At 42.0% G+C, this 13149-nt stretch overlaps 1 protein-coding gene across 8 annotated transcripts in view; it reads left to right on the forward strand.

Moving 5' to 3' along the window:
- Positions 1–13149, forward strand: part of LOC306817478 (ankyrin-3-like) — a 117448-nt gene that overhangs the window by 92644 nt on the left and 11655 nt on the right. For 3 of the 8 annotated variants that reach the window (XM_079334387.1, XM_079334388.1, XM_079334386.1), the window contains 2 exons: positions 1241–7552; positions 12016–12090. In XM_079334387.1, the coding sequence (XP_079190513.1) occupies positions 1241–7552; positions 12016–12090 (6387 nt within the window). Of the gene's footprint in view, positions 1–1240; positions 9083–12015; positions 12091–13149 lie in introns of all 8 variants that reach the window. The other 5 variants (XM_079334389.1, XM_079334391.1, XM_079334390.1 and 2 more) reach the window with 2 other exon arrangements.

The following is a 13149-nucleotide window of genomic DNA, read 5'->3' on the forward strand; positions in this document are numbered from 1 at the left end:
TGACATTTTCACTAACAAACCCTTTGATGAAAATAATAAGATAAGGTAGTCTATTAACAAGATTAATCAACCTGTAACAAACCTGCGTGATTAGTATGTAGATAGATGTGTCTTACTCTATGTAATAAATGCGTATTTTTCATCCTACATAACATGCACTGTTCACATGCCTGTTGACAACATGGTACATATTTTTGCATGGGTAAATGAGTGGTTTTTAAGTTTCTGTGCTGTGCTTGCCCACGTTGTGAGTTGTACTCCTGGATTTGTTTGGTTGATTTCCACTGCTGAGTTTTTTAAGGTTCAAAATGAAGCACCATCAACATTTTTCTTTGACTTACTGCTATCATTTCAAAAGTATTTGGGGAAAAGAAGTCAAAGTCAAATGTTGAACTTCATTTGTCCCCTCTAAGTCTGAAACTCTTTTTGGTTTTAGGTGATGTAGTGGCTTGTTGAGGGACAAAATGCATGTTAGGAGATGTTGAGTTTGGCTTTCTTTTAGGTTTTTCTTTACTGTTTTCATACTCTGCTTGTCACCAAGTTCTGATTGCTTTTGCATGACAAAATGGGCCAAAACGTAGGTCTTGGAAAACACATTTTGTCATATTCTGTTTGTAAGGAAAATTGAAACTTCCGTAGCCCTTGGCTTTATGGTATCATACTTACTAAATTGTCTTTGGGGAGTCTGTCAATATGTAATTTTTTGACAAACAGATAAAAGGCACTCTAATAAGCGGATTGAAATTAGAGCCCGAATCTATACCCTGATTTCAGAACAACTGAAGTCCAAAGAGAGAAGTTGTTTCTATGTCAATCCTGGTACATTTGTCCTGCCATTTTTCTGTTGTCAATTGTAAGTCAACGCCATTGTCTTTGGAATTTTACTTGGCTGTTTTATGTGCTTCATTGAGTTTATTCATTAAGTTGTTGCTGCTGCTGTTGTTTGAGTCTTCTCCAAATCCTGAATCGCACAGAAACACAACTGATTTTTTTCATAAATCCATCCTAAATCAGTACTCGCATTTGTTATCTCAGCACTTCATAAAACTGCTGTTTTTCCCTCCTTGATACCAGGACTGCGTCACTGACCAACTCTTCCTCCTCTGATCTTTTCCTCTTTCAACACATTTTCTTCATTTCTTTTTTCCACATTATTTTATGTTTATCTTTACTACTCTGCATCCTTTCTATTATTTTCCCCATTCCTTCTTTCCCATTGGTTTTACAATTCCATCTGTAGAAACAGCAGTTGAGCGAAGCACAACAGCAAGAACACTGCCTGCTGGTTACCCTCACAAACCTGTCTTTCCAACCAGACCTTTCCCACCATGGTCGACTGCTCCTATTACCGTCCCTGGTCAAACAAGGCCAGTCGGAGTGGGGGGTTCCCTCGCCTCTACCGATTCACCGACAGGCTCACCAGCTGCTTCTCCATTGAAAACTACTTGGCCCCTCTCCTCCCCTTCACCTGCATGCCGCTCAACTATTAAAGCAACCCTTGGAGCTCCACCACAACCACCTCTTTTGTCAACTCCAGTTAAATCAGTTAGTGACGTAGTTTCCTCATCTCCCATAAGGTCTTACAGGACTATGCCTTCACCTATTAAAACTGTTGTCCAAATGGGTCAGTATCCTGTCCAGGGGTCTGCCAATCTTGTGTCCTCTGGAAGCCCTTCTAAACCTGCCACAGATCCAGCATCAATCAAAAGCCTTGCTTCAGCCTACACATCAAGGACTTCCCCACTTCACTCAATACCAAATGGATCTGTACCAGAGAGATCTTCAGTTCCATTTACTGCTCAAACATCTCCAAAGAAACCTTACGACATGTACAATTCTAATCTGCCATTTAAAACTGCCCTGGGGTCCACAGTTGGATCAGATGCAGGAGTACCAAAACTTTCTCCGGTTAAAAGCATCTCCAGTTTGTCCTCTTTGAAAACCTCTGTGGATTCAACACTCTCATCCAGAGGTGGGAGGTCAACACTCTCATCTCTCTCCTCCAGCGGGCAGACAACCATTGCTTCCTCAGAAGTGTCCATGATGAATGGATCGCTCTCGCCTGTTAAATATGCATCCTCCTCCACGCCATCGTCCCCTTCTTCTCGCCATCTTTCAGAGAGAAGCAGCAGCCTCCAAGAGAGGATACAGGCCACAACACAGGCAGCAACTTCCAGTGTCAGTGCAGCTATAAATGAAGCTTTCGACTCATATTCTGTGTCAGGATATGGTACTCTTAAATCACTGTCCTCCTCGCGAAAGTCTACAACAGCAAGCTCTGGCTATGGTTCTCTGAGATCTGCTCCTGTTTCGTCCAGCCCAGCAGTTGTGTCGAATACAGTGACTGTACCTGTTTATTCACTAGTTAACATAATTCCAGACACGCCTCAAAAACCAGGGCCAGGGTCTCTCAAAATGGCACTGCCTGATCGTGCCCGTCCCTCTTCCTCGCCCTCTTCCTCTTTAGCCTCTTGTGTCACAGCATCAAAAATAAATTCCCAAATGAAATCCCCACCATTTATCACGCCACCCATCATCCACACAACTGCAACCTCTAACCAGGAGATTTTAAAAGATGTTGCAGACATGAAAGAAGATCTGATCAGAATGACAGCTATCCTTCAGACAGACCCACAGACAGCAGCTAAAACTGTACAAACATCAAATATTGGCACTCCCAAAGAGACAAAGTTAGAAGACGAGGAGCCGTTTAGTCTAGTGGAGAAAGTGAAAGAAGATTTAGTGAAAGTTAGTGAAATATTACAAAAAGATATCATGAGTGATGGTAAGGCAATTTCAGGTAAAGAGAGAGCTTCAGAGGATGAGTGGGAGGAATTTTCCAGAGATGAGATTGAGGAGGCACAAAGAAGTGCCATTTCAGACTATTTCTCTTCTTTGGATGAAAGCAAACTTCTTCTCAAACATCAGTCAAGCAAAGACTTAGAGTTGGCCAAAGTTGTAGATTTCTTAACAAATGACATTGGCGCGAGCTCTCTTTCCAAAATGACAGAATTGAAATGTAGGTACGAGGAGGAAGCAAAAAGGAAAGGGGAAGGGGAAGGTGAGGAGAAACAGAAACGTGTTCTAAAACCCTCCATGTCGATTCAAGAACACAAACTCAAAATGCCTCCACCAGTCTCGGGCATGTTGAGGTCTCCCTCAGAGAAGGACTTAAGTAAACTGGCTGAGGCTTATCAGGGCCCAGACACTATTTTGGAATCACCTGAAGACCTGTCTCATGAACAGGATAAGAGTCCACTGTCAGACAGCGGGTTTGAAACTCGAAGTGAAAAGACTCCCTCTGCTCCTCAGAGTGCAGAGAGTACAGGACCTAAGCCTTTATTCACTGATTCACCCATCCCTCCCTCCGTTAGTGAAAGCAGAACAGAAGTAGTCCACATTAGAAGCTATGAGCAGCCTGATGATCTTTGTGAGCCTTTGCTCATGGAAGAGGCTGCATCTGCTTTTCCATCAATAGAGCCAGATGTAGCTTCAACAAGTTCCATCCAAGCCTTACAGACAATGATGCCTGAAGACGACTCCATGATGAACAAAAGTATGTGTCTTAAAGAGGAAACCCATATTACCACTACTACTAGAATGGTCTATCACAAGCCCCAGTTGACTGATGGTGCAGAAATGATAGAGGAAGGTATGTCAGTTAGAGATATCATGAAAGCTTTCCAGTCAGGTAGGGATCCCTCTAAAGAACTGGCAGGCCTTTTTGAACACAAAGCTAGCAAGGACTCGGTCAAAGGTGATGAGCTGACACCTAGATTTCTAGACAGAGACATTAAATCTAAGCCCAAAGTTGAAAGGATTATTGAGGTTCATATTGAAAAGGGCCACAGCACAGCAGAGCCAACTGAGGTTTTTTTCAGAGAAACCAAGAAACACCCTGAGCTTTATGTCTACAAAGGGGACCATGGATTTAAGGAAATCACAGATTATGATGAGGCCCAACAGGAAGAAGAGGAGCTTACTGTGGAGGAATCCCTGCCCTCTTTCCTGGAAACATCTCGTGTTAACACCCCGGTGTCCCAGGAAGAGGATAGTCGCCCAAATTCAGCTCAGCTGATGGCAGATGATTCATATAAAACCCTGAAACTTTTGAGCCAGCACTCCATCGAATATTGTGATGATGAGTTATCAGAAATCAGAGGCGAGTCATATAGGTTTGCTGAGAAAATGCTTCTCTCAGAAAAACTTGAAGCGTCATCGCTGTCTCACTCTGACACAGAGGATTCAGCACCGGGGATAGATAGAAACCGTCACTTAGTTTCTGAGGAGAGTGGTAGTCGTGGTAGTGAGCAGCAAGGAATCCCCAAAAGAGAGTTTGTTTCTCTGTCATCAAAAGATGGGTCCCCTAAGTCTGGTAAATTCTCACACAGGGATGATCCATCTCAGTTTGATAAGGTGACAGTGCTCCATTATTCCACAGAACAGGGCAGCCCCAAACATGCAGTTTGGATGCGATTTACAGAGGATAAACACGACAGGAGCAGAGATAAGCTCCTTTATGAGGATAGGGTGGACCAAACTGTAAAGGAAGCTGAAGAAAAGCTGAGTGAGGTATCACAGTTTTTCCGTGACAAAACAGAGAAGCTCAATGATGAGCTGCAGTCCCCTGAGAAAAAGCCAGTGAGACGAGAGTCAAAGGAACCAAGATCTTGGCCTAACTCAGCCTGCAGCAGCCCTGAGAAAACACAGCAGAAACCTAAAGCAGGAGATGAGGTACTCAGCAAAAGTAAACTTAAGGAGCCATCAATTGGCAATATTTTTGTCAGTTCTACTTCAACAGAAAAGAAAAGCGCTAGTTTACCTAGCAGTCCACAGAAAAGCACAGTGTCTCGTACAAGTGAGGACAAAATTAAACAACAAATTAAAACTAGTGAGTCAGAACCTTCTTCCCCTGCTCATGAAAAATCCACATCCAAAGTCAGTGCTGTGAGAATGAAGTTTGAAGCTCAGGCCCAGAAACAAAGTCAGACCAGTCCAACCAAAATTCCTCCCCCAGTGCAGCCAAAGCCTTCAGTAAAGAAATTACAGGAGAGTAAACTACCTGTTTATCAGTCATATGCAGGAGCAAAAGGATCTAAAGTGTCTGAAACGTCCGAAGAAGATAGCCAGAAAAAAAAGGATGTTGAGAAGAAAATATGTGCTAGCACAGACAGCAATAAACAGACTTCAGTGTCTTCACACAAATTGCCAAAACCTAATGGAGATGTGTTGGCAAACAAAAACATCCCAGAGGCCTCACAAAAACAAACAAGAGAAACCGAAATTAAGAAAGTGATGACTAAAGAGAAAGATATCCGTTCTTGTGGTGCTCAAGAAATCAAAGAAAGCAGTAGAGGTCAGAAAGTCCAGACACCCGTTGTTAGTGATATTACTAGACAACCAGAAAATGAAAGTGATGCGAAAAAGAATAAGCAAGCCACAAAAGGGGACTCTGCTTCAAGAGAAGTAATAGCCGAGGCATCGAGAGCAGACACAGAAGAACAGATAAACAAAAACCTCAGGAAAAAGACAGAATCCCAAATTCCTGTCAGATTGTCCTCTACTTTAGATAACGACTTAACAAAGAAGCAGACAATAACTAAACCCTCACAGATACCTACATTAGCCAAGAACAAAATCAAGACAAGTCCCGTTACTAGTCCAGCTAAGACAGATGAAAGTCGGACTTTTGAAATGCTGGATAATGCACCCAAAGACTCCAACTCCAATAATCTTGCAAGCGCTAGAGAAACACTTGAGAAAGTCCTGACCCCTCCAGCTGCCATAACCACCAAGGAGAATTTCAAGGGCATCAAAACTTTGCCTGTCTATGTTAGTGTCCAGGTGGGAAGGCAGGCAGAGCGAGAGGCCAAAGGCGCACTGTACACGGTCAAACAGAAGTCAAACTTGGCAATCAGCCCCATTAGTCCAGATGATGACACACTAGAACAGGTCTCTTTCATAGATAGTTCAGGGAAAAGTCCCATTACACCAGAGACACCCAGCTCTGAGGAGGTCAGCTATGACCTCACATCAAGGACACTTGATGGCTTTTTGGGATTTATGCCAGGCAAACCCAGCCCAATAATGGAGGTATCTGAAGAGTCAGAGGAAGATGATCAAGGCAGAGTTGCTTTCTCTTTTAAAGAGGCCCTACCTGAAAGCAAAACGAGTATCCATGACACTAAAGCAGACATGGCTAATGCTAATGAGAAAGAAACAAAAAATGATAACCAGCAGGAATTAAGTAATAATTTTGTCCAAAATGAAACAACAGACAGTATCAGGAATGATCAAACTTTACAACAGGAGCAGCAAGAAGCCTCAAAAGACAAAGGTATTGCATATATTGAGTTTCCGCCCCCTCCCCCATTGGACTCTGCTTCAGAAACTTCTGATCCAGAAAGAAAGGGTTCCTGCGCCTCATCAGAGACTGAGACAGAAATGATGGAGGTGAACTTGCAGGAAGAACATGACAAGTATCTGCTGACTGAACCAATTATCCGTATCCAACCCCCAACCCCAGTGCTCCCCGGAGAAGATGACAGTCTATCAAATGACGAGGATGATGAGTCAATGTTCCAACCAATTCCTTGTAAGAAAATAACTTCCAAAGTTTCTGGGGAGGAGGAGGAGAAAAGGAAGGAGAAGGAAAAGGCATCTAAATCCAAAAAACATGACAAAAATGGAAACAACAAAGAACCTCATGGTGGTAGCAATGGTAACAATGGATCCAATGGATCAAACGGTTCCAATGGTTCTAAAGGTTCAAATGGCAAAGCGGAGGACTATGACTATGAACAAAATGGAAATGACCAATCAATAACGGACTGTTCAATAGCCACAACTGCTGAATTCTCCCATGACACAGATGCGACAGAAATAGACTCTCTAGATGGCTATGATCTACAGGATGAGGATGACGGCCTGTGCGAGCAGGCAGACTTACGGTTGTTTGGTCTTCCAGACAGCCGGAGAGATGTCTGGGCAACAGACACTTTTAGGTCAACTGACCGCTCTTTTCCTCCAACCAAACTGGAAGTTATTGAAGAGGAGAAAACCCCAGAGGAATGTCCTAAAGACACTTTCAAAAAAGATACCCCTTCAAATGGGGAGACCCCTGAGGGTGTAAGTAAGGATGGGGTTAAAAGTCAGGAACAGAAACCCTCAGATAAAGAGGGATTTTCAGACACTTATTTCAGTTATAAATTAGAAGAGGAGTTTAATTCTCCTTTTAAGACTGTGGCTACTAAAGGACTGGACTTTGACCCCTGGTCCAGTAAAGGTGGAGAAGAAGAAGTTGTTGACATGGGAGGGGCAAAGGAAAGCAATGGTGAGCCTAAGCCTTATGGACTGGCCGTGGACGAACAGTCTCAGGCAACAACACCAGACACTACCCCAGCCCGAACACCAACGGACGATAGCACGCCGACGAGCGAGCCAAACCCATTCCCCTTCCATGAAGGGAAGATGTTTGAGATGACACGCAGTGGTGCGATTGACATGAGCAAGAGGGACATGGTTGAGGAGAGGCTCCAGTTTTTTCAGATTGGTGAGCATTTCTTCTCGGCGGGCAGGTACAGGGTCAGGGACTCCGAGGTAGATGACGCCGTACATCACAGTGATCACTTTTATCCTCCCACAGACACCTTAATCCCTCAAGTCCCCATTCAGACAACTACTGTCCAGCTAGAAATATCAACTGCATCAGACATTTACACCACATGTAGAGACTCCACTTCCAACACTGAGCCTACATTCACCACATTTAAAACAGGGTTCAAGTTATCATCCGATAAAACCTCTGACCCTTCAAATAGCACCTTTGGTCATTATAATATTTCCTCAGGAACAACTGTAGATAGTTCTTATTCTGTAACCTCACACTATACAGATTATTCTCATTTTGCATCAGGTATCACAGATTATTACTTAAATAACAGAGTTCCTTCAGGTACAGCCAAAACGAGGGACTGTTTAGATTGGACTTCTGAAGATCCTAGCAATTATTACCAAAGCACAGATTCTGCTGCAACCACACAGCATAATACAAATCCCCCCAGTAGCAATAATCCTAAATCTCAGTATTTCCATTCAGAAGAAGAACAGAGTGGCAGTATTGTGTACAACTTGTTGTCCTCTTCAGGACCCACTCTGCAGGAAGTCAGCAGAATAGAAGCATCCTTTAGCCAGCTTGAGGAGAATAGCAAAGAACGCAGGACTTGTTCTAATGTAGCAATAACAAACACAGGAGCCAAAGAGGTCAAAGGAAAGATATGCAAGTCCAGGTTACCAGTGAGGCTACCAGGCCGCAAACTATGCAGTCAAAGTCAACCAATAGTTAAAAGTCAAGCACAAGGCAAGCTTAATACACTCCACTTAAGAGAACATGCAAGGCACAAGGTCAGGGAAAGAGTAGACCCGTTTGAGAATTTATTTCCTAAATCAAGAATTCCAATAATAAAAGCCATTAAATTCTCCTCTTGTCCGAAGGAGCAAAGAAAAGTTAGAACTAAGGTTTTGGCTAACAATAGTCACATTAAAACTACCAAGGGTAATACTCAACTGTCACAACGCAAATCAAGTACTGAACCCAGGTACAGTTTGAGGAAAACCCCAGGTAGGAGTAGCACAAATAAGACTGGGCCAAAACACTGTACAGTAGTCTCAAAAAACTTTAAAACAAGGTCTGTCAATAGTCAGGGAGCCAATCTTTTGGACCAAACCATTTCCAGGGAGGCTGAAACAAAATTAGAGGGGAAAACACCAATGCCAACTGAGGAAGACGAGAGCTTCAGCCTCAGCACTACCGGGAACACTTCCTTGTCAGAACCATCTAGAGCATCTAGAAGTTCTTGCCCTTCACGCACCTCTACCTCCACCTCCACCAGCACCACCACATCAACACCATCTGCTAGAGATGTGAGAGCTGAGGTTGAGCAGGCCAGCAGTGAGAGGATGAGGCGGAGCAGGAGGAATAGTAGGCGGACACTTGGAAGAAAAGAGAAAAAGCAGATGGAGGAGGAGGAAGGGAGTCAGGTTGATCAACCAATCACGGCTCCTGTCACGGAGAACCAGACTAGTTTGTAAACTCTTTCTAAAAACTTGTACTTTATCTTTCTCTATGAGATGCATGTAGCCGTTGTGGGTGATTTGTGACGTGACATTGTAAGTGTAGCTGTCAATTCTTCTTCTACTTCCTCCTTTCATTCTTGTTATCTGTGTCCTGTGCTGTTTGATTTAGACAAATAAGGAAAGGCTAAGACATAGAGACTTGTATTGAATTACTTAAATCTGTCCTTCGATCATACAAGACATTTCGGTTTGCCTCAGTAGTCTTATTCCATGTAGTTTGATATTTGAAATTAGTGAAGGATAGGAACATTGGTGAATCTGCTTTACCAGTGGGTAATTTTCCCATTGCTGGTAAGTGCTTTCCTGCATCGTTGAAAAGGCTCAGAAACAACAACTTTAGTTGCCAGTGTAGGTTGCAAGAATGCACATTTGAATTAAGAGTTAGGCTTCTGATATACTTGCTTTGAACTATACATTGATGTGCACAGGATGGCTGCCCTGCCCTTTTTGAATCGAACGTTTGGAGTTGTATAAAGGCAGAAGGGATCAAGACAGGGTCAACACAGCACCAGAGACAACAGTGGTAGAAATGTTGGAAGATTAACTGAGAGACCAAGTCCACAATAATCCACAATTATCAACGTCTGTACAATATATCATTGCCACTGCACAGCAACAAACTGCAAATGCTTGTTTAAATATCTACCAATGGATAACTTTCAGTTTAGAGGTCAACATAGAAACCTGCTAGACGAAATGAAAACTAGTCCAGATGATACTGATACACCCATAGAAGTTGAGGATGGATCTGCTCATGGTCTTGTAAATAGCCCTTTTTGAGTATATTTAAGCGAAGAGTCATTCATTCATAGATTTACAACCCTGATTAATCTGATTGGTGGACGAGTCTATCTCTTCCCTTTTACTAGGTTGAATGAAAGTTAGATTGAGACAGCCTTTCCAACATATCCATCACCACTGAAGGCCTTCAAAAGTTTGTCATGTGTTCTACAGCCTATGCATCCTGGACATCGAGGGTGATTGCACATGGCCTGAGCACTCCTTTGTACCCTCTAGAGATAGCATCCAGTAACATGTGTAGTGCATAGCCAAGTATGTGTACAAGTGTTTATAATGCAGCCAGTTGTGCCTACTAGTGAAGAGTTAAAAAGCAAGTATATCTCTTGCCTAAGTATGCATCTCTGTTATTGTGGGTACTAAAGACTACCACACACCTTCGCACTCTCACTTGACACTCCAGATTAAGCTAGGCTAGCCTTGCACCTCACCACACAACATCACATCTCTCACTTCCTTCATGCTCAACAAAATTAGAACCAGTAGAAGTCATACCAGTAGATTTTTTATTGATGTTTTTTTGTAGGGGATAGATTGGTGGGGGGGTACATGACTGTTTTGGTCTGCTTGCCTGGTTTGTAGACATCATTTGGTGGTTTTTTATCTTTGAAGACACTGTGAAAACAATTCATTGGCTAAACTTGACAATCACAGGATGTCCGCTGCGAAGGAGTGGTTCAGTGTTGTCTTCTTCTTTAAGTGGTGGAAAACAAGAAGCAGCTGGGCTAGATTTGATTTCAAGTTGAAGCTGTGAATTGCTTTTATCAGTGGGAGGAAATGTTGCCTGATGGTAGATTTGTCTGTGGATAGTGATGTGATAGAAAACTCTCTAACTCTCTGAACCTGAGTACTAATACCTAAACTACTTACATCAAACATTTAATTTTTGTAAGTGTGATTTGTGTTTGAACTTTTTTCTGGCCTCACAGATCCTCAAACCTCTGACTTTGTATAATAAGCTCAATCGTGTTCTTCAGTAGTGCTAGAATGAAAGACACTTGCAGGCAAAATTTTTCGTAATAATATTATTTTCCTCTAATGTAGTTGTGTGTATCAGTCAGAGTATGAAGGCTATACTATTAAATCCACTATGGACATCTCCTCTATTACAGCACAATGCTCTATCTGTCATTCATCTCAAGTTTTAGGACCAAAGCCCTGAGAGTATTTAAAGCTCTTACAAGTAAACAAAACACCAACCAAACATTAATACAACTGATGCTGGTCAGACAGTTTATTCAGTAGGGTTGTGACAATAAATCAAACTCATGAAATGTTCAGGATTTTTTTATGATTAACTTATTTGTATACAAAAATGCACACAGGAGTATGAGGGCCACATGAAGAGGGAAGAAAATGTAGTGTATGGTTAAATCATTAGAGCAGCAGCCACCTGTACGAAAAGGAGGAATGTGGAACATGAAATATTTGTTTATAAAGATGGATTTAAAAATCAGTCCTAATTCAAATAAAGAAATGTTAATAAAGACAATTGCAGATTTCACATTTCTATAGTTGAATCAATTTTTAAGTTATTGGGACGTTTTGTTTTGAGTGAGGCGAGCTGCTCTTCTCGTCTTAATGTAAGCTAACAGTCCAACTTTATTTTGATTACAAGCTATTGGTCCCTCTCATAATTCTCAGCAAAAAAAAAAAAAGAAAGAAAGAAGTAAAGCTTTGTTCCCTAAATGTTCGATTATGTCTTTTAGGCAAACACTGAATTATTTGAGGACAGTTTGGCCAGAAATAATGTTTTGTTTTTCTAGAAGTAAGACCTGGGACGGTGAGCTAAAGTTAGTCTTTGTGTTCATATTTCATATAAAAAATATAAAAAATGTCCCCAAAAAAAAGAGATAGAAAGTCAACTTAACTAGATATTTATTACCTCTACAGTTAAAAGTTAAACATCTAAAACAGACAAACTTTCAGTTCACAATCCCAATCCGTCTCTTTAGTTATACGTCGTTGATCCCCTAGGATGTCTGATTGAGACCAACATTTTCTTTTCATCATTAGGATATTGTTGTCATATTATTATGTTGTGACTATTTCTGTCCTGCCCTACCCTGCACCCTCACACAGGTCCTCAGAGTCCCTGTGAGAGAACAGATCTCCGCATGGCAATAGTAGCCGACCACCTCGGACTCAGCTGGACTGGTGAGTCTTCACACGTGTCACTTTTCCTACACTATAAAACACACACTCACAAACAATCATGAAAGGATGTTTGAAAAAGGAGTCTGCTCAGTTCAGCATCCTCACACTGACTACAACATTTCAACACACGTGAAGAAGGAGCAGGACTGAGCCCAGCTCAGACTGTTGGTTGTACAGTGTTTGTTGCCCCCTGGTGGACGTATAGCATAATGTGTTTTGACTTATGATGCTGCAGTGTTGTTTATGGTCTCATTCATCGTCCTAACTATGACACAACATAAAAGCAAGAACATATTAAACTGTTATTTTGCAGTTAAATTCTTAAGATATAAACATACACACCTCGTGATTAGACGATATAAGAAGTAAAATGTGATAAGATAACATGGAGTTATAAACATGTTATCAACTTGTGTATGTAAAAGCTTCTACAGTGATGTATTTTTGGTATTTGTGGTCTTAAATGTGGTGTTGTTTTTAATCTGAGGGGTTTAAGAGACATGCAGTTGATTTCATTTATCTGACACACTCGAGTAGAGAAGGGTGTGGCCTCTGCAGATCAGTCCAAGCTCTACCGCCTGCACTGCAGCAACAGTCCCAAGCCTGCCTGCATGCATGTGTATGAGTGAGTGGGCGTCACCCAGTGTGTGTAAGTGCTGAACAGTCGTGTACATACAAAGTGTGCATGAGTGTGAATGTTGAACTTGTGTGCCTAGCTTTCCCGTGTAGTGAGTGCTCATTAGAGAAAAGTAATGTCATCCATATTTAATGTGTGTTCCTGTTGCAGAGCTGCAGTGAACCGGTGCATCTGCTGAACATTATGTTCTCTGCTGGAAGTACATTTTAAAACCAGTGTGCTTCTCGATACGAGCAGAATGTCTCTATCTCATTCGATGTTATGGTTTTGGCACCGTTTGGTGCTGTAAAAATCACGTAGCCAATGAGGACTAAGGAGTGAGTGATGGCCAAACTCTTAAACTACAACTTTTTAATGGGACATTTAGAGACCTTACAGCAGCTCATGCCACAGAGAGTTCATCCTCTGTTTATGTTACAGAC

The sequence above is a fragment of the Symphodus melops genome (assembly GCF_947650265.1).
Source record: "Symphodus melops genome assembly, chromosome: 21".
Lineage (NCBI taxonomy): Eukaryota > Metazoa > Chordata > Actinopteri > Labriformes > Labridae > Symphodus > Symphodus melops.